Raw genomic sequence first — 21,753 nt, forward strand, 5'->3', positions numbered from 1 at the left:
AATGGCCAAATTTTAAATTTCAAACCCTTGCATTATGAAATATTCCAAACTGTAGGATTTGCTATAGAAAAGATGTCCAATATGATCCTCCAGATGGAGACCATGTGTTATTTAGCAGGGTTTTTTTTTTCAATCCCTTTTTTGAAAGCGAAATCAGGCTTCTTAAATACTCAGTTTCTTCCTTTTTCACAACAAGAAACTTGGCAGATACCACCTTAAAATATATACTTTTAAGTAATGAGAGAAACAATTAACACTCTTCTTCTAATTGTAAACCTTATTTGCCTTCCCTTCCTTGGAACATCACAGTGTGGTCTCAGAAGTGCAAATTGTGAGACGGCTCTTAAATACAGCATGGAGAAAGACAACATTCAGACCTGTTTTACATTTCAAGACTGGTACACCTACTTAGTTTTGACTCCCTGATATAAACCAACATGTATGCGTTGGTACAGTGTCGCACAGATAGGTCATCATCATGGCCTCCATAGTTATGCTCAATTGCTTCTTCTTTTGTACATCTAGATACAACGTCATCATCAAATTTACACCACTGTGAAAATAAAACCATGAATTTAAAAACTGCAACAGGCAGAAAATATTCAATCAAACGTTCATGTTCTAAATTTTAGAAACTTAAAACTTAAAATTACTCTAATTTTATCTAAGCACTACAAAATGCAAGCAGACCAAACTATGTAGCTCAGAAGTGACAAACTTCAGGTTTGACACCAGAGCTTCCCTGAGTTGCTAAGACTGATTCGAGACCCGTGATGGCGAACCTATGGCACGTGTGCCAGAGGTGGCACACAGAACCCTCTCTGTGGGCATGCATGCTGTCACCAGATGCTCTTCCAGGTTCCTTCACGTGCATATGCTCCGGGCAGCTGGTCTTCGCATGAAGATCAGCTGGCCGGCACGCATGCACCCTATGGAACGCGAAAGAGTAGCTGGCAGTTGCGCATGTGCACCGGCCAGCTGCTCTCTTCCGGGTTCCGGCGTGGGTGCTCCAGTTTTGGCACTTGGTGCTGAAAAGGTTAACCATCACTGTTCTAGACTGTGCCAGCCAAGGAAAGTCCCAGAACTGATCCAGTTTCTCTTTGCTTGTTCCTTCGTACTGGAATTGTTTCAAATCCCTCTTGCACGTTAAACGTAGCATACAGAAAGAAGACTCCATGGCTATTTCTTAAAAAAATATTTATTTATTTATTTATTTGTTCAACTTGTATGCCGCCTTTCTCCGAAGACTCAAAAATATAACTTAATATCTAGCAGATTAAAAATATTTGGTGGAGCAGCATTTAAATAGAAACTATAGATTATTCAAGTTATGCAAACAGTTTTCCCGCCAGACATCTGATAAAACAGACTGATAACTTTTCTAAAATCTTAGTTAACCATCCACAATTTCCAAGACATTATATTGGGGGGGCGGGGGGGGGGGGAGGGAAGAGATATATCATTGCTGATGCTAAAATTGTCAACAGGTGCTTCATTTAAATGATTTCCAGTTGAATACCTGATGGTTTTTCTATGACTTACTTTTCCATCCCCTTTTGGGTTCAAGTAAACAACATAATGCCCCCCATGGTTGTCACCACTGTGTACGAGCACTGCGTGAAGAATATAATTTGCAGCATCTTTAGGATCAGTTTTTTGCAAGAATTCATCCAGAGGCAACTGATCTGGAAATTCAAACCTATTACAAAAATAGAAAAAGTTTAAGTTTACTTTATTGTCATTGCAGCTCGTACAACAAAATTAAATGCCGTCTTCAGTGTACAGTATACATATAAAAACACAATCTCTACAACTGAATTGGGAAAAAAAAGAGCTAAACGGGTTTTGGAAATGCATGCAGTAATCAAGTTCTATGCAACGCATAAGTGCATCATCTTTGAGAGATCAGTTACATTGCTAGTTTCTTATTAAGTATAGGTCCCATAAAATTTTATCTCTTTACTGCAGAATTTTTTGTACTGTCTATGATTTTTTGTTAAGTGCCAGGACTTGTAAAAGAGGAGGAAAATAGGGAAGAAGGCAAGAGAGAATTACTAAAAGTTTTCCTGTTGCAGGTTCTGAAATCAGTCCACCAAATGCAGACAAATTTCAGCTTTATTTTTTCCCCATCTTCCTAATTCCATGAAGACTGAGGTTAGAATGCATTTGCAGCCATCTCATCCATTTTAGCCTTGTTGCAAAAGCTAAAGAGTCTACAAATGAAGCTGAGTATTTCTAATCATTTACCAAAAGGATAGAACACGGAGAGGAATGGGCTTTTGCTGACTCTACTCACCAGCCAACCTCTGGTTTTGTGTTTTTTTTAAATCAATTGCTCATGGTTCTACCAACTCTACTTGGCGAAGACAGAGACAGTCTCTTACCAAAAGCATTTTTGGAAAGCGTGAGGAAGCTCTTCTTAAAAACTGGGGTGGGAGTGGATGGGGGAGGGACAGCAGTCCCCGCCCTGACGCTTCCTGCTTGGTACAAAGAGCCCAAGATATGACAGCTCTGAAGACTCTGAGGCTTATTGTCCCAAAGGTGCTTTTTCAAGAGGCAAATGGACTTTCTGGTTTTTCTTTGAAGACATTTTGTTTCTCATCCAAGAAGCTTCTTCAGCTCTGACTGGATGGTGGGGAATGGAAGGATCTATACTCCTTGCAGACAGCTGGACATTTGCATTCTTTTCCACACCCGTTTGCCCCACTCAGATGACCCTGATGACACACATAAATCTCCAAGTGACCTTAACGACTCTGCTAAAAGAATGCAAATGTCTAGCTATCTGCAAGGAGTATAACTCCTTCCATTCCCCACTATCAGAGCTGAAGAAGCTTCTTGGATGAGAAGCAAAACGTTTTCGAAGAAAAACCAGAATGTCCAGTTGCCTCTTGAAAAAGCACCTTTGGGACAAGCGTGAACTGGAGGACTGAGAATCTCCATAGACATCTGAGGCTTGTTATAACGTACGCAAAATCCCAGGATCCCAGCTAGCGTCTGTCTTCCATTTGCTGAAAGAGAACTTTTTGGTGTTTTGCATTGCTGCTCCCTGTGCATCCAGAGGCCATGCCTCTGACATGCAGCCAGTAGCTATGGTGCAGTTATCCTCATCTAAGGTAAAGGTAAAGGTTCCCCTCGCACATATGTGCTAGTCCTTCCCAACTCTAGGGGGCAGTGCTCATCTCTGTTTCCAAGCCGAAGAGGCAGCACTGTCCGAAGATGTCTCCGTGGTCATATGGCCGGCATGACTCAATGCCAAAGGCGCACGGAACGCTGTTCCCTTCCCACCAAAGGTGGTCCCTATTTTTCTACTTGCATTTTTTTACATGCTTTCGGACTGCTAGGTTGGCAGAAGCTGGGATAAGGAACGGGAGCTCACCCCGTTACACAGCACTAGGGATTCGAACCGCTGAACTGCCAACCGTTCGATCGACAAGCTCATCGTCTTAGCCACTGAGTCCCTGTTATCCTCATCTACTCAGTAGCAATTGAAAAACACACAACCCCATCAGAATCCTGAGCGTCACTCATAAATATATTACCTGTCGTTTATTTTGATGTTCTGGTCCGTCTGGGGATCGTACATGAAACGCATGAGCTGTAGGTGCAGCACCGGTGGCAACGTTAGAAACTTGACTCCTTTTTCTGCCTCCTGTGTGTTGAACAGACAGACACACAAATGAACAATTGAGTTACACATCGTTCCGCTGAAAAACCGGTTTTCAACCAGAATGGGGAAGTGGGGCCCAGCTTGGCACAATACAGGTCATCCTCAACTTTCAACTGTTCACTTAGTGACTGGTCAAACTTAACAACTGCATTGAAAAAAAGTGTTCTTCACACTTATGACCATTGCAGCATCCCCATGGTCACTGATTCATATTTATGACCGTTGCTGTGCCCTGGAGTCGTGTGATCTCCTATTTGTGATCTTCTGACCAGCAAAGTCAGTGGAGAAGCCAGATTTGCTTAAGGGCCTGGTGGCTCAGCAGACTAGAAGCATTGTGATTAACACCAGCTGTCTGCAATTACTGTAAGTTCGAATCTCACCAGGCTCAAGGTTGACTCAGCCTTCCATCCTTTCTAAGGTAGGTGAAATGAGGACCCAGTTTGTGGGGGCAATAAGCTGACTTTGTATAAATATATAAAAGTATGAAGGCTATTGCTTAACGCATTGTAAGCCGCCCTGAGTCTCTGGAGAAGGGCGGCATAATCGAACCAATAAAAAAAATCGAACCAACTGATGAAGCTTCTTGGATGAGAAGCAAAACAGCTTTTTTCCCAAGGGAGAAAAACATAGTTCAGTTGCCTTTTGAAAAAGCACCTTTGAGACAGCCATGACCTGTATTGACTGACAATCGCCCACAGACATTCAGCCATGAACTGTCACCCCCCCCTCCCCCAGCCCTTTTGTGTGTGGGGGTGGGGGGTGAGGTGAGGTGGGAGAAAGCTCAGCTCCTTATGGCCTTCCAGAGTCTAAAAGGGGGTCTGAAAGAAAGGTAGGGAGTGTTCTATGGGGCAAGTGCTGCTATGGAAAAGGCGTGCTTCCCAGGGCCCGCTGGATGGCAATATTTAAGGGGGAAACTGGAGCATGCTCACTCTATCCAACCTGGTGGGGTGGGCAGATAGCCTCAGGGGGAGGCAAAAGGCACGTGGCTTTGCCTGTGATGGCTCCCTCCCTTCCTCCCTCTTCTCCTTGGAAGTATGACCTGACCTGACATTCTGCAAGTTAGTTAAATTTGCTGTTTTGATGGAGGGCACCTATCTTGGCTTCTCGATTTGGGATTCCACTCTTATGCTTGTTCTTGGGGTTGTTGGCTATGCTGCTGTATGTCACCCAGAGTCCTTCTGGGGTAGCACCGTTAATAAACAAACACACTTCAATAAACAAATATGCTCTTTGGCAAGCTATGTTTCTCCGGCCTCTTTCGCAATTCCACGGAGCCAGCTGAAGGCTCAGCGTACCTGCAAACCATGTTCCCCTGCATCATACTTATTGTCTCCATCCAGCTGCTCCACTGCAACATAATCTATGAAAGACTCAAAGACTGAAAGAGACAAGGAAGAAGGGCTTTATGTAGAAACTCCGTATTAAAAAGGTATGAAATATTTCAGTGGGCACAACTCTTTGCCCTCCCTCCCAACTGAACCAAGGTATTTTGGAACTAAATCAAGTTAGGGAGCTAGTTTCCAACAATACTGAATTTCTTAGAAGAATGATTTAGGAGTCCTTGGTGCTCTCTGAGCTTGGTTGCTTGCTTGCACACAGGGAGCAAACCCCACTCCCTTCTACACTGATGATGTCACCTAGCTAGGTAATGAAACGTCTGCAAGGAAACAACCAAGCTCAGAGAGCATTAAGGATGCCACAGTTCTGCCCTGAGCTTAATCCTGACCCCATCACCATCATTATCACTGATGATGTTACTTAATAGGGTAATGAAATGTCTCCAAGCAAACATCCAAGCTCAGAGAACATCAAGGACTCCACGGTTCAACCCTATATATTCTCTTCTCTTGATAAAGAAGGAACTTATCTGAGGCACATGAATTCTTACTTAAGACAACACACATACTTACTATTTTTCTTTCCTTTTATACTAAGTTGAATATCGTAATAATCCTCTATTCGTTCAGATCGATAGTCTACGTGTTTGCACTGGATATAGGACTGGAAATAAAAATCAGGCAGTGGGACATCGAGACAGGGGATCAATGACACCATTTGTCCTCCCCACCCCCACCCCCACCCCACCAGTCCAATACATACCACCATCTTCCCTCTGAACAATTTAGGGATGGTGCCTTCGACGCAGGTGCCTTTCATTTTGTTTTCGACATTATCAAGCAACTGGAAAAAAAAAAAAACAGAACGCCTGAATTAATAATGAGCAGCCATTAGAATTTTATGGTCTCGGACAACTCAGGAGAGGGAGAAGGAAAGGGAGAGTGGGAGAGAGAGAAAGATAGAGAGAGAGAGATTGAGAGACAGATGAAGGAGGGAGAAGGAGGGAGGGGGAGGGAGGGAGGGGGAGAGAAAGAGGGAGAGGGAGAGGGAGGGAGAGGGAGGGGGGAGTGCTCGGCTATCTCTTATGCAGGCCCAGCCAGGTAATTATTTGATTTTTGTCTTAAGTCTGATTGCAGGTTCTGAAGACTTCAAAATGGCAACTTTTCAATTTAAGAAAGGCATAGATGGCCATTATCGGCAGGAAAATAAATTTACACGGGCCTTCAGATCTTTCACTCATCAAATAGGTTCCCCACTTTGTCAAAGAAAAGTTTCCTTTGAGCCGAACTGCACTCCAAGTGACCTCATAACCATTTCCATATAGTTCCCTGGGTAACAATATGGAAATGTTTGCCACCGCTTTTTTTTTTCGGGGGGCGGGTGGGGGGGTCATTCTCTTCCCGGTCTAACTAGTATTTTTCAGGGGTCTCTCATCCAAATCTTAACTTCAGCTTCTTGGGATCAGCGGAAATGGTTTCATCTGCTATGATTGTACAAATCTGAGTCCAGCCCTGGGGTGATTGATTGCCTAAGGCCCACCAAACTCTACAAACCAGCAAAAGGCCTGTTTTTCAGGCATTTGGACCACTTTTGCTTTTGAGTGACATGCCGGAGCCTGCACCTTAAAAAGAAGGTGAAGCCACGGTAAGAAAATGGACGGGGCCAGGACAAAATTTAAAATCCATCCATCCATCCAACGGAAGTGGAATGAAGTACATTATTAATAAAATCAGGCACTTAATGTGATTATTCTTCATGGAGAGGCTGCATAAAAGGACAGGAATCTCTGAATACTGCAGTGTGAAAATAAAATAAAGGAGAAACAATACGTACCACTCGACATAATTCCTGAACATCATGTTGCATGAAGCTGTCTAAAGTCTCCCATCTTTATTAAATAATAAAACAAAAGAAAAAGTACCACTTATAAAATGGTAACATTTGAAAGCAACCCAAAAGCATCAAATGTATCTGATTCAGTGCACAAACAAAAAAGGACATATTAAAATGAGATTAGTTTTGAAGCATTCGGGAATTCAGTTAAATCTCTTAATGAATCATCAAAGGCTGTGTTTGGCTCTGTTCTGAATGGCTGCTGGCCACATGTACACACACTTTTCTTTCTGTTGGAAAGAAAATCACAAAGGTAGCTTAACCTTATACTGAGGAGGCTGGGCAGCTGCCCCAATGGGGTGTTAAATAAAAGGAGAAGAAAGCTATCTAGCAAAAGTGTGCTGCAATAAACACAAAAAATAAAAGGCAAAGGTTGATCTATGATGCTAAGTAAAATAGAAGGAACATAAACAGTGGGCCACAAACAAGAATCTGTATTAATCTTCCGAATATTCTTGCAAGAAAACAACTGGGCACGATCTCCCCTGACTGCATGCGTTACAGACTGGCTTGGTTTAAGAATCAGACAACAATTCTAGTTAAGGGATTTTTTCCAGGAAACATTCTGTCTTCAACATGAGGTCATATGTCTGTGTTGGGATCCCTTCCATCAAGCAAGATCATCCACAGCCAAGGGAAAAAGGCTACAGATGGCTACCATCCCTTGGCTATAAGAATATCCCTAAGACTCAAGTTCATGGCTGGCTCAGGAATTCTGGGAGTTGAAGTCCACAAGTCACAAAAGGGCCATGTTCCCCACCCCTGCTTTAAAGTAATGAATGCCAACTTCTTCCCCCTGTGAACCAGGCCTGCTCCTTTCTGCCTTCAGGTGATGCTCACAAATGACAGGATATTGGTAGCAGGCTGCTCAGGACTTCGAATGAGGAGTTTTGTTGCTGTAGTAGGCATTGTTTTAAGATGCAATGAAACTAACTTAACTTACCCACTTCCATCAGGTCCCACATTTATTCAGTGCCAGAGTGCGCTAGAAGCTGCACCTATGTAGTACTGCGTATGTTTAATTGATTAAAAGAGGTTTAATTCTTGTGATTAAGCACATGCCTCCTAATTATACCAGCAAGTTTTTTTTTAAAGCCATTGTTTCTGCCGGTATGCAAGTTCAATCAATACACAGATTAAGATTTGTGGGGTTAATCAATTAAACATGCTTTAATTTTGTTGCAGCTGCACTCACAAAAGGTACACAATGTAAAGAGATCAGAAAAACCACTTATGAAGAGTCCCAGAAACTTCCATTCATCACTTAGCTGTTGAAGAGCTCTTGGAAACCTCTCCAGCACTTACCCAAAAGATTTCGTTAGCTTCTTAGTTCCTACTGGTTTGTCGCTATGTTGAAGTTCATAGAAGACTCTCTGCAACGCTAAAGGAACACTTTTTGAAGAGTCGTCTCCTTCGGTAGGCATCATATATACAGCCTAAAAAGCACATGTCAGTTGAGTTTAAACCCTGAAAAGAGGTCCCAATCCTTTTATTTTTAATGCCGTGTCCCAAAGGTGCTTCCCCCACCCAAAAGGTAGTAACAGGACTTTGTTTTTCCTTGAAGACGTTTCGCTTCTCATCCAAGAAGCTTCTTCAGTTCTGAGTCAGAACTGAAGAAGCTTATTGGGTGAGAAGCGAAACGTCTTCAAGGAAAAACAAAAGTCCAGTTACTACCTTTGGGGGGGGGGGGGGAAGCACCTTTGGGACAACCATGACCTGGATGACTGAGAATGTCCATAGACATTTTTTTTGTTTTTTTTCATCTAAAGTCTGGTTCCCGCTGGTGATTTGCTGGCCAGTTCAGTTAAATACTCCTGAACAACCTGCTTTGTTTACATCAGACAACAGGTTGGTCTTTGAGACCCAAACTACCACCAAACCAGCACCCTGTTTGAGTCTGGGAAAATGGCACTTAGATTTCACTCAGCTCTTATGATACATGACATGAGTTTCTAAATAAGACAGCCTCTTCATATTGCTTTACTTATTTCCAGTCTTTACCCTCACATATCCATCATCCTGGGATGTTGTTCTAAAGATGGATCATCCGGACTCACATGGGTTCACAAATTTCAAACAGGACCAAGGTCCACTGTTAAACAAAACCGGCCATCTGATGCCCCCTCCCCCCAAAGTCATTCTCCCCCAAACTAGAGAGAAGTGCAGATTTCTAAGCTAGAATGAGAATGCTCACTTCCGCTAAGGCCACAACTCTCTCAACTGCACAGCTGTAATAAAAGGTAAAAGAGTCCCTGCGGATTTTACTCTGCTAGCCGTTGCCGACTCTAGAGGACAATGCTCGTCTCCGCTTCAAGGCCATTGAGCCAACCCTGTCTGAAGACATTTCTACAGTCATGTGGCCAGCATGACATCATGGAATGCTGTTACTTTCCCACAGAATTGGTACCTATTTATCTACTCGTATTTGCATGCTTGTGAACTGCCAGGAGCTGGGGCAAGGACGGGAGCTCACTCCTTCATGTTGTGGTGCTCGGGTCTCAAACCGGGGCTGCCGGCTTTCCAGCCGACAAGCCCAGCCTCTTAACCCCTGAGCCGCCATGCTGCCCTGCACAGTTCTAATGGAGGAGTCCAAATGCATCTGAAGGACATTAAGAAATACAGCTGTGCCAAATTCCAGTTGAGCCTCAGGCAGGGCTCCTGCAGCTCGAGGCACCTGATAGACCTTGACTATCTATTCCGCAGAGCTGCTTGTTTTGGCACTAACTCCCTTATCAAGCAAATTGGGAGCCTCAAATGGGAGCTATCCAACTTCTACCTAAATCTCCAGAACAAGTCTGAATACCAAACTCACAGACACTCCCCCCCACCCCACCCCCAAGAAGCTCTTGGTCAAATGCTTGTAGAAGTCTGCTGAAGAGGGGATTTCTATGGGATGCCCTTTCAAGTCTGTGAGGGAGAATTAAAATCCAGGGCAGCACTTGCTCTCACATTGGCCAATGTGCTCTTTTATCCTATCACACTCACATTTTGCTTTATATAGCAGGTTGAATTGGGTCAAAATTTAGGATAATGTTTGCAATAGATTATGCTGTCCTTCTTCCCTCTTACATAAGGCAATACAAGGTATTATGAGTAGGGTAAGTATGCTTTGCAATCTCCTAACTCTGCTTCACAAAATAAAAATGGAAAATTTCTGTCTGCAAGAATTTGATAGTCAACGGGTTTCTAGACCTGCTGCAGAAGTAGGAGATATTTGTATTAGCCAGAATTGTATCTTATTGGCCTGGTTTCAACAAACACTGTGAGTCAACTTTGGAGAATGAATGGAGCTCACTGACTGACCACTTGCTCTGTACAGTGTACTGAACAGCCCTGATTCCATTTGTGACATCTGCGGTGTAAGGTAGAAAGAGATTGTGAAAGTCTACCGCCAGAAGGCATCAACAGTTCTGGGAAGTGATGAGAACAACCAAGGCCCCTAAGGAGATTAACAGGTGAAACTGCAAAAAGCAAAATTATGCCCATCGGCTTCTGATTTGTTACTGATTTGAAAAAACTCTCCCTTTTTTTTTCTCCCAAAGTCCCAGGAATTCCAGGTTGATTTTTTTCTCAATTCTCAGGAACTGTTGTCTGCCATCTGACACTTTCAATAGAATAGAATAACAGAGTTGGAAGAGACCTTGGAGGTCTTCTAGTCCAACCCCGCTTAGGCAGGAAGCCCTACACCACTTCAGACAAATGGTTATTCAACATCTTCTTAAAAACTTCCAGTGTTGGAACATTCACAACTTCTGGAGGCCAGTTGTTCCACTAATTAACTCTTCTCACTGTCAGGAAATTTCTCCTTAGTTCTAGGTTGCTTCTCTCCTTGATTAGTTTCCACCCATTGTTTCTTGTCCTGCCCTCAGATGCTTTGGAGAATAGCTTGACTCCCTCTTCTTTGGGGCAGCCCCTGAGATATTGGAGCACTGCTATCATGTCTCCCCTGGTCCTTCTTTTCATTAAACTAGGCATACCCATTTCCTGCAACTGTTCTTCATATGTTTTAGCCTCCATTCCCCTCATCATCTTTGTTGATTAGGGGACTGGAGGCTAAAACATATGAAGAACTAGGGGAACAAAGTATTGGACTCTAGTTCCAACCAACCACAGGCCTGGTGGCTCTGCAGACTAAAAGCATTGTGATTAACACCAGCTGTCTGCAATTACTGTAAGTTCGAATCTCACCAGGCTCAAGGTTGACTCAGCCTTCCATCCTTTCTAAGGTAGGTTAAATGAGGACCCAATTTATGGGGGCAATAAGCTGACTTTGTATAAAATATACAAATGTATGAAGGCTATTGCTTAACGCATTGTAAGCCGCCCTGAGTCTCTGGAGAAGGGCGGCATATAAATCAAATAAAAAAAAAAAAAAAGGCCAAAGGAACTATCTGAGGTAATTAGTTTTTGCAGAGGTATCCAAGAGGTTGACTTTGTGGTTTCTTATCTAAGATCAAAGAACTAGAGATGGAGAATAAAGTGCTCTTAAAATGAGAAGCAAAAATATCGGTGCAGGGGGCTCTCTTTTGGCACAAAGCCTAAACAATGAAGAATGCTCATTATTAATCAGAAAGATGATAACAAACCAAAATATGAAGCGTTCTGGTTACAAAAAAACGTGGACAAGTTGGGGGGAAAAAAGGATAAGATAGTTTGGCACTTTTTAGGGCCATAAAAATCCAAGAAAAACATATTCTTTGCTCAACATAATGATTTTAAATTGGGGTATTTTAAATTTTTGGGATTTTAATTGGAGCCTAATTATTTAATGATTTTAAATTTTAATCGTTGTTTTGTTCTGTGTTTTTAAATAGGCTGTACACCGCCCTGAGTCCTTCGGGAGAAGGGCGGTATAGAAATAAAATTATTATTATTTATTATTAACTAAAGCAACTGGACACAAGGAAATAGGACAGCCAAGTGGGAGAAAATATTTTAAGCTTGCTTGCTTTCCTCAAGTGCATGAGTGGAGCAGCCATGAAAAATCCAAGCACTTTTCCTTACTGTGCTTCTGAAGGATCAAAGCCTCTTGGACTGAAAGAATCCTTCGAAGTTTCTGAAATTGGTTTATGACAGCATTTCCTGCCACCTCAGACATTCACAGAGGGGTCTTCAAGATCAAAAGCATTCAAAGACTCATCCTCCGTAAAATTTATTCCAACAAGGTTTTAAAGCCATTCAAGCTAATGGCCACGATTTGAGGTGAAGAGTCTCATAGGATAAAAGAGTTTTGTGTGAAGTTGTGCTTTCTTTAATCTACGCCAATTCTTCCACCGTAGTCAGGGTTTGGTTCTAATGTCTGGAAAGGCCCCAAAGGACTTTCTATCTGTCCCACTTTCTTTACACTAAAGTGATTTTAAAATGCCTCAATCACCTCGGCTGCAGCGTCCCGGGGTCACGTGATCAGGGGGTGGGCTGTTGGGGGTTCAGGAGAACCTCTAGCTGTGCAGTTCCGAGAACCCCATATTCCACTGGCTGGTCCCGCCCATCCCACTCCACCCCTCCCAGGAATCCCCACACGGCCCATTTTGGATGCAGGTAAGTGCAGGGCGCATGCGGATGGCCGGGGAGGGCGAAAAACGGGCCTACCGGAAGTTCGGGAAGGCTGGAAAAGGGCCTGTTTCCGGTCTCCAGAGGGCCTCTGGAGCCTGGGGAGGCCATTTTTGCCCTCCTGGAGGCTTGAGAAAAGCCTCCAGAGCCCGGGAAGGGCAAAAATGCGTCTCCCCGCGATGGTGCAGGAGCCCAACTAGGCCACGCCCACCCAGCAACCGGGCGGACAACCCCTTGCTAAAATTTTTAAAGCCCACCCCTGCACGTGATCCCCTTTTGCGACCTTCTGACAAGCCAAGTCAATGGGAAAATCAAGTTCACCTAACAACCGTGTTACTAATTTAAGAACTGCAGGGGTCTGTTTAACGAATGTAGCGAGACAAGTCGTAAAATGGGACAAAGCTCACTTAGCAACATAAATTTTGGCCTCAATCGTGGTCATATGTTGAGGACTGCCTATAAAGGCCTTCAAATTTTCTAGCCTTGCCTCACGGAGGGGTCTTTGAGCTCCCTGATAATTCTGCCTCCTTCATCTGCACTTTTTGGGTGCTTCATTACCTCTTTTCTTTCAAATGTGGAGATCTTACTGCACTTTTCACAGTAACTTAGTCAATTCAATCATGGGAGCATGGATGGGGTAGGGGCATAGAAAAAAAAAATCAACAACAGGAAAAGTTCCTTCTCATCTCCAAATAAAAGGTATCCCTCAACTTACAACCATTCATTTAGTGACCATTCAAAGTTACGACGGCACTGAAAAAAGTGACTTATAACCTTTTTCACACTTATGACAGTTGCAGCAACCCCACGGTCATGTGATCAAAAATTCAGGCAACTGTCTCATATTTATGGCAGCTGCAGTGTCCTGGGGTCATGTGATCTCCCCTTTTGTGACCTTCTGTTACGCAAAGTCAATGGGGAAGCCGGATTTACTTAACAACCGGGTTACTAACTTATCAACCGCGCTGATTCACTTAGCGACTGTGGCAAGAAAGGTGGTAAAATGGGGCAAAACTCACTTAACATATGTCTTACTTAGCAACAGAAATTTTGGGCTCAATTGTAAGTCGAGGGCCCCCTGTAAGGGGTGGATGGACAGAAAATATCCCTTTCAGGAGTTCCTCACAGGAAAAAAAAGAACACCTCAGACAGGTTTTTACGATCAAAGATGGCTGTTCCCAGCCGTCAGCATTTATCCTTTCTGTAAAGCCCGATGAAAACTTAAAACACTGAGCAGGAAAAACATTTTGCTCAAGGAAGAAATCTAACTCAAAAAATCTAACAACAAAATTCACAATGGAACAAAATGCAAACAGCAAGCCCGGTTAACCCTGTTTTTCTGAATAGGGAACGCTGGAGCTTGTGATGACAATGGCACTGGGGCAGCTCCATTTTATAATCAGCAATCAGGGATAAAATGGCACTGCCCTTTTCTTTCTTTCGCTTATTTGAATCTCCACTATCTTTGCTGCTGCTGCTAACGCTGCTTCATGGTGCTTGGAAAGCCTTGCTTGTGTGCACGAGTCACAAGACTAAATCTATGATGACTGTGCACAATCACACTCCTCTTAATAGCAGAGCCGTCTCCATTACATAAAGAGAACGCTATCGGTCGGGAGAGAAATAAAATACTCCAGCACAAAAAACAAACAGGAGCTGCAAATTAAGATTCCGAGGGGAGGTAACCACAAATATGGCATCTTGCAAGTATCATCACTAAATTCAAACACAGAAATAAACCCAGGGGAGTGGTCCTAATGTTTTCTTCTCCAATGCAAAATATACCAATATTGGCCAGTAGCAAAAAAAAGTCTTTAAAGATAAGATAACCTTTATTGTCACCTTTTCTGTGTACACACATTTAAAATGACATTCTGATACCCTCTCTCTAAAGTATGTATGTATGTGTGTATGTTTGTGTGTGTGTGAGGTAAGATAGATAGATAGATAGATAGATAGATAGATAGATAGATAGATAGATAGACAGACAGACACACGTACCCATACCTTTACATACATAAAAATATAAGACCCTGTCTTATATTGTTTTGAACTCTGAAATAAGTGCTTGACCTTATTTTCGGGGAGGCCTTATTATTTTGGGGCGTGTGAAGCAAGACGGGGCTTCTCTTGCCGTCTTACCTGATTTCCAGCTCTGTCTCCCTAACCCTAACCAGAGGAAATGGCTGCGCATGCATTTAAATATTTTCGGGAAGGGCTTATTTTCGCGCATGCGCTCAAAAGCCCAATTGGGTTTATTATCCAGGGAGGTCTTATTTTCAGGGAAACACGGTACATATGTATACACACACACACACACACACACACACCTATATATATATCTTAACCACAATCCATTTTGAATACATATTTATTTACCTTTCGTAGTTGGTTTGTGAAAAATAATGTCTGTAACAAACTGTTCATGTAGCAGGTTGCACCCTGGTTCTTCAGCCCCACGTATCCTGTGTGCTTCTTGGAGTCCCATCTGGAATATTCAAAGAATTGGGATATAAGAATTGGGCATACACACATTTTACACAAACACACACATACGTACTGAAATCAAGCTAGAAGCTTGGTTTTCATCACTGAAATGCAGCTGGTTCAAAATTTTAACCGTCAGCAAATCGCGCATCTGTTATGAAGCAATTAGGATAACTGTACACATGTTCAGAATTCTGAAATCTTTTCAAGACTTGGAACAAAGCAACAATAACAAAGAGAAATTAAAAACAAAAATGTAGCAATTTCCAAAGAAAAAGTCATTTGTCTGAAAAATGAAAGCTGCTTAAAAGCTATGCCCCAGTGAAATGATTTGTCCAAAACTGAATTATTGACGATACCGCTCAAATTTATGATAAGCAAACAAGGCTATACCGATTCTACAATACAGTAAGTCCTCGACTTACGACCATAATTTCTGTTTCCCCCCCGAGCTCCGTTTTCACTAGCAGAGGGTTGCAGGAGGCCGTGGCAGCTGAAAAAGGAGTCCGGGAGCCCATTTTTGCTGGCAGAGCGCTCGGGCCACCATAGGCACCACCGACATGAGTGATGTCGAGCTGGCCACGCCCCCGCCCCACCGAGGTCAAACACAACCCTGATGCATCCCTCAATGAAATTGAGTTTGACACCCGTGGTCTAGATCAGTGTTGGCGAACCTTTTTGGAAGAGCAGCTCCCTGGAACGCACGCACGGGAATGCTGGAAAGCAGAAAGCAGTTCCTTGGCATGCGCGCCGGTCATCTGGTGTTCTGGTGCGCATGAAGACCAACTGGCCAGCGTGCATGCGCGGCTGGAAACCAGGAGCTCAGCTTCTTGACGCACGCATGCATGCCAGGGAGCTGCTCTTCTGCTTTCCGGCGTTCCCATGCACATGAAGACCACCTGGCCGGTGCACATGTGCGCACTGGAACCCGGAAAAGCAATGGGCGACGGCTGGCGTGCTCGGAGATAGCTCTGTGTGCCACTTCCGGCATGTATGTCATAGGTTCGCCATCACAGGTCTAGATGGTATGCAGATTTCTGCATTTTTGCACTGTGTGTGTGTGTGTGTGTGTGTGTGTGTGTGTGTGTGTTTCCTAAAAGAACCTAGAGGTCTTTCCAAGAAAATGACTCCACTTGAAGGAAGATCCTGTAATTATAATCCCTCCTTCTTCCATTTTATATCACTTCCTTAGAAGAAAATTGTAAACATGGTAGGGATTGTTTGTTAAAACTTGCTAACTAATGTATAAAGCAAGGATTACATGTGAGAAGGTGAGAAGGAGTAGGTCTTTGACTTGGTGAAAGAGATTTAAGGTAGAAAAAATATGAGTTTTTCCTCTCTTAATTCCACAATTAAAGAAATTGTAACGTTTCTTAGAAATAGCTCCTAAGTCTGAAAAGGAAAAAAAAAAAACCTGCAAACGTGCAGCAAGCTACTTTCCCCCCCTCCAAGAAAGAAAAAAGAGCAACGGCTACTTACGCCACACCGTGAGGAGCATCAGCTTGAACATAAACTTCAAAAGTGACTTTGTCATCTTCTATGTAGCCTTTATCTGGATCAGTAACTTCCTACCAAAAAAAAGAAAAGGAGAGGGGGAAAGGATTGAACCAAGAACATCAAAACCAGAAGCAATAATCTTTTGGGCTCTACCATTCTTGAAAGGTCATGTTTCAATCTGAAGCTCAAATCAATATAAACATACATCAATTTTTACCACTGAGCTCAAATGATACAGGGATGTCTCATTTCATTTCATTTATTAAATTTTTATACCGCCCCTCTCCCGAAGGACTCGGGGCGGTCTCAAGCTGTCAACAGATGGCCATTTCTAGAAATCAATAGAAGCCACTGACAGCTTAACAACTGCAAACACAATTAACTGGGAGGCAAAGGGGACTGGTAGGGGTGGGGTACAGAGCCATGTCTTCTATTACACCACCTGAAGCTGCTTCTTGCCCCTTCCTGATCTATAGAGCTGGGAAGGTTATTAGTGAACACAAATTTAGTTTTTGAGCTCTGCATCTCGGGATACCTTAATGCAGGGGTCTCTAATCTTGGCGACTTTAAGCCTGGAGGACTTCAACTCCCAGAATTCCTCAGTCAGCTTTGCTGGCTGGGGAATTCTGGGAGTTGAAGTCCTCCAGGCTTAAAGTCGCCAAGATTGGAGACCCCTGCCTTAATGAGACTCATAAGATCCGCTCAGTTGTCCTGCAATTTGACTCCAAGGATTTCAGATTATGAAGATTTCGCACTCACAAAAAGATTCTGAAAAAATTACTTTAGGCTAAGAGGGGAGGGAGAGAAGATAAGGGGCCAAGCTACCCACAACTCGACTTCAACCTGGGTTGTGATGTGTTCTAGTCCATCCAACATGGAATGGGACAACTCACCGCAGACAAACAGCGGCGGGACAATTCAAATTAACTATTTAAAATAATGTAATTATTTTAATTAAATTTAATTAAAATATTTTTTTAAAAAAATATTTTTTAATTTTTGTCATTCACATTTCATTTTGTCCCTTCTTTGGCATTGTTTTCTTAAAATGATTCTATTCCACCATTTCTTCGATATTACAACTCTTGTCCCATGGCAAGTTGGCTACGGCGAATTGCCCTAGACCCGATCCAACATGCCATGCCCCCTCTGCCCCCCCCCCACAGTGGCAAGCAGTTACTTACACTCCAAGACATAAAATTGGAAAAACCCCAATCGTTTTCCTTATGAAAGAATAAGTGACTGATGCGGCGACTGAAAGATTTCTCATCGTCCTTGTAATTTATTATCTTGAGGACTGCTTGCGCATGACAAGACCATGACCTGCAACAATTAAGAGAGATAACACTTCGACACACTGTGTTGTAGAAAAGCCACTACTCATAAATTAAGTTTTACTCAGCAAGCCTCTTCATTTCTTGTCACTCCTGGATTTAAAACTTTCCTTAGGTAACCTCCCAGGAGTGGTAGCCATTATTAATACCCTGAAAGGCTTCTCCTTTTAACAAATCTGATTATTACATTTTTAAAATGTTGTTTCCTACATAAATTTTCCATTTCATTTGCTTAGTTTCTTCTATAGATGGTTGAAACTGGTTACTCCTTTCAAACAGTAACATAACTCCTCAAAAACTTTCAAAAACTCCTCGAAAGCTGGCAGGGGAATTCTGGGAGTTGGAAATCCACACATCTTCAAGTTACCAAGGTTGAGAAACAGTGGCCTGGACTGGTAACAAGTCACTGTTCTCATTATGTTCTTTAAGGCTACCAGCACTGTAGCCAACATCCAACTTTCAGAAGTGACAAACAAGTCACGGGTGAAATGCTACTGGCTCAGGCCGGTTCGCCCGGACTGGTAGTAAAAAAATGCTTTAAAAAAGTAAAAAAAAAAAAAAAAAAAAAGATTCCGACAATCAGGTGTGACAATCAGCTTTGCTGCACTATCATTGGAATCTTTTTTTTACTCTTTTAAAGCATTTTTTTTACTACCTATTCGCCCGAACCGTTAGTAAAAAAATGCTTTAAAAAAATAATAATAAAAAAAAAAGTTGGCCACGCTTACCCAGTCACATGACCACCCCCACCAAGCCACGCCCACAGAACCAGTAGGGAAAATTTTTGGATTTCACCACTGAAACAAGTCCTCTGTGTGTCTGGACTTTGAGTCATGGCAACTGGATTTCTTTTTGGTTGGAAATGTTTCACGGCTTATCAAAGTAGCTTCTTCTTGGATCTACTTGGATAAAGCAGGAAAACATTTCAAACCAAAAAGGAAAGAACTCCGGTTGCCATGACTCAACTTCCAGACAACTCTACCTGGATGACTGTGAATCTTCAGCGATGTAAGTCTTCTGAATAGATGCACATCTACAGTACTGTTTCCATTCGGCCTCTGCCTGCTGATGCCATAGGCTGGATGCATTATCTCCTACCAGGCAACATATCCCCGTGCGGAATATTAATATTAAGGCACTGCATTCAAGAGAGGTGCTGTGCAGGGGCGAGCTATCGTGGGTGCACTTACACCCACATTACACCAATTCTCCGCGAGCTGCACTGGCTCCCTATTAGTCTGCGGGCACAATTCAAGGTGTTGGTTATTACTTTTAAAGCCCTACATGGCTCAGGGCCAGGTTATCTTTGAGACCGCCTTCTACCACACAGTTCTCAGTGACCGGTAAGATCCCACAGAGTTGGTCTCCTCCAGGTCCCGTCAGCTAAACAATGCCAGCTGGCGGGCCCGCAGGGGAGGGCCTTCTCTGTGGCTGCCCCAGCTCTCTGGAACCAGTTACCTTCTGAGGTCCGGACCACCCCCACCCTATTGGCCTTCTGGAAAGCGGTGAAGATCTGGCTTTTCTGGCAGGCCTGGGGCCATTGATCTCGCTGTTGCGATCTTGTGAGATCCGGCCATGAATGGTGTGAATGGGTTTTAATGTTTTAATTTTTAAATGAGTCTTCGGAGAAGGGCGGCATATAAATTTAATAAATAAATAAATAAATAAATAAATAAATAAATAAATAAATAAATAAATAAATAAATAAATAAATAAATAAATAAATAATAAATCCAGCAGGTTCTAGAGAACTGGTAGCGGAAATTTTGAGTAGTTCGGAGAACCGACAAATACCACCTCTGGCTGGCCCCCGAGTGGGGCAGGAATGGAGATTTTGCAATATCTGTCCCCTGCTATGCCCACCAAGCCACACCCACCAAGCCACACCACACCCACAGAACTGGTAGTAAAAAAAAAATTGAATTTCATCACTGGTTCTGTGTATCAATTTGTAACGGGACTTACGTGGAATCGGACTCAGCATTGCACTGAAGGAAGAATCCTACGCTCTTTTGGTGTGGCCTGTCTGGGTAAAGCCGTGGCATCACCATGATCTTCCAGGGCAGATTCCGCACAAAACAAGGGGGACTTAGGACCGATTCACTCAGCCGGTTGAAACGCTCAACCGTGAACTGAAAAGTCGCTTCTGACCGCCAGCTTGTGTCTGCAAAATAAGGGAACAATAATTCAGAGAGTCTGCAGTCTTGTCTGTGGGTCTCCAATGAGAAAAGTTACATCACTGATGGTACAGTAGTCTTTGAATTATGACTTGTCGCTTGTGACCATCCAAAGTTACGATTAAAAAGTACAGGATGTATAATGAGCTGTGGTGGTGCAGTGGTTAGAAGGCAGTACTGTAGGCTAATTCTGCCGACTGCCAGCAATTTGATCCTGACCAGCTGAAGGTTGACTCACTCAGCCTTCCATCCTTCTGAAGTTGGTAAAATGAGGACCCAGATTGTTGGGGGCAATAGGCTGACTTTGTAAACCGCTTAGAGAGGGCTATAAAACACTGTGAAGCGGTATAAAGTCTAAATGCTATTCTATGGCCCCTTCCTTCCTTCCTTCCTTCCTTCCTTCCTTCCTTCCTTCCTTCCTTCCTACCTACCTATCTACCTACCTACCCAGTGGTTAAAATGCAGCATTGCAGGCTAACTCTGCTGACTGCCAGAAGTTTGATACTGACCAGCTCAAGGTTGACTCAGCCTCCCATCCTTCCGAGGTAGGTAAAATGAGGACCCAGATTGTTGGGGGCGAGAGGCTGACACTTTAAATCGCTCAGGTGCTATTGCTATAACCGGGATTCAAAGTTCTGATGACTGGAGACCCCTGCAGTCACATGATCCCATTTTGGGCACTCAGCAACTGGCCTATTTTCACAGCGATGTGACAGTGGTTTACAAGGTTGTTGGGTTTTTTTGCCAAAAAACTCACCAGTGTTTGCTTCTGTTTCCTGGCACAAAATGTCTACTGCAGACAATGAGTCGGCTTAATGACTGGGAATTTACCATGGTGATTCACTTAACTACCATTGCAAAAAATGTCATAAAATGAGGTCAGTCACGGGATGCCCAATATAAGTCAAGGACTATCTGTACAGAAAAAGAGACCCACAATACAGTAGTGGCCAAAATTGTGGAAACCTTTTAGGAAAAGTGTTTTTTTGAGGTTTGATGGCTAATAACACCACTTTTTGGAGGGGAGTTTCAAGATCATCCTATTCCACTGCTGGAATGGCCTGGGAATAGCCCAGACCTTAACCCCATTGAAAATCTATGGAGCAGACTAAAGAAACTTGTTACTCAGAAACGACCCAGCAATAATGGCTTCCAGTTAATAGAAGCCATCATTCAATCTTGGTTTCACATGATAACAGTTGCAGAACTCAAAAGACTTGGTTCACTCCATGGGAAGAGGTTGTAAAGCCGTCATTCATGCTAAAGGTTCCCCAACGAAGGATTAACTGACATGGTGATAATTTTTGCATATCTCGTTTTTTCTACGTGTTTCACTTTTCTTCTTTATACTGTAACTGCTATTCTAATAGCAAATCCTTCATAAAAGTTATTGCATCACATTCTTGATTAAATTATCTTTCCATTGATATATAATTTTATGGTACTACTCCAAAAAAAAGTGGTGTTATTAGCTTCTTCGTCTTCTTCTTGTGCCATATCCATCATCGGATGTTGGGGATCGTGTTGGGGATCATGTTTTTGTCAACAGCCACATGAAAAAGTGCTGCTGAGTTTTGTCCAAACTGATCCCTTAGGTTTTGAAGCCATGATGTTCTTCTGCCTGGACCTCGTTTGCCTTCAATCTTTCCTCGGAGGATTAAGTGAAGGATGCTGTATTTTTCTGGGTGTCGCATCACATGTCCAAAATATTCTAACCTTTGCTTTTTAATGGCTTTGATGATTTCCCTTTGATTTCCCAAGCGGCTTATCACCTCCTCATTTGTGATTTTAAGATTAAATTGATATA

At 43.0% G+C, this 21,753-nt stretch overlaps 1 protein-coding gene across 2 annotated transcripts in view; it reads right to left on the reverse strand.

Moving 5' to 3' along the window:
- USP7 (ubiquitin specific peptidase 7) overlaps nucleotides 1–21,753 on the reverse strand; it is a 105,540-nt gene that overhangs the window by 25,131 nt on the left and 58,656 nt on the right. For both annotated transcript variants that reach the window (XM_070955391.1, XM_070955390.1), the window contains exons 3-14: nucleotides 19,735–19,933; nucleotides 17,620–17,758; nucleotides 16,418–16,506; nucleotides 14,831–14,939; nucleotides 8,207–8,337; nucleotides 6,842–6,896; nucleotides 5,771–5,851; nucleotides 5,581–5,671; nucleotides 4,966–5,048; nucleotides 3,543–3,652; nucleotides 1,543–1,699; nucleotides 409–553 (exon numbers count right to left, since the gene is read on the reverse strand). In XM_070955391.1, the coding sequence (XP_070811492.1) occupies nucleotides 409–553; nucleotides 1,543–1,699; nucleotides 3,543–3,652; nucleotides 4,966–5,048; nucleotides 5,581–5,671; nucleotides 5,771–5,851; nucleotides 6,842–6,896; nucleotides 8,207–8,337; nucleotides 14,831–14,939; nucleotides 16,418–16,506; nucleotides 17,620–17,758; nucleotides 19,735–19,933 (1,389 nt within the window). The remainder of the gene's footprint in view (nucleotides 1–408; nucleotides 554–1,542; nucleotides 1,700–3,542; nucleotides 3,653–4,965; nucleotides 5,049–5,580; nucleotides 5,672–5,770; nucleotides 5,852–6,841; nucleotides 6,897–8,206; nucleotides 8,338–14,830; nucleotides 14,940–16,417; nucleotides 16,507–17,619; nucleotides 17,759–19,734; nucleotides 19,934–21,753) is intronic.

This window comes from Pituophis catenifer, unplaced genomic scaffold (genome assembly GCF_029215685.1).
Source record: "Pituophis catenifer annectens isolate HBS135680 unplaced genomic scaffold, rPitCat1.0.hap2 SCAF_16, whole genome shotgun sequence".
NCBI classification, from domain to species: Eukaryota; Metazoa; Chordata; class Lepidosauria; order Squamata; family Colubridae; genus Pituophis; species Pituophis catenifer.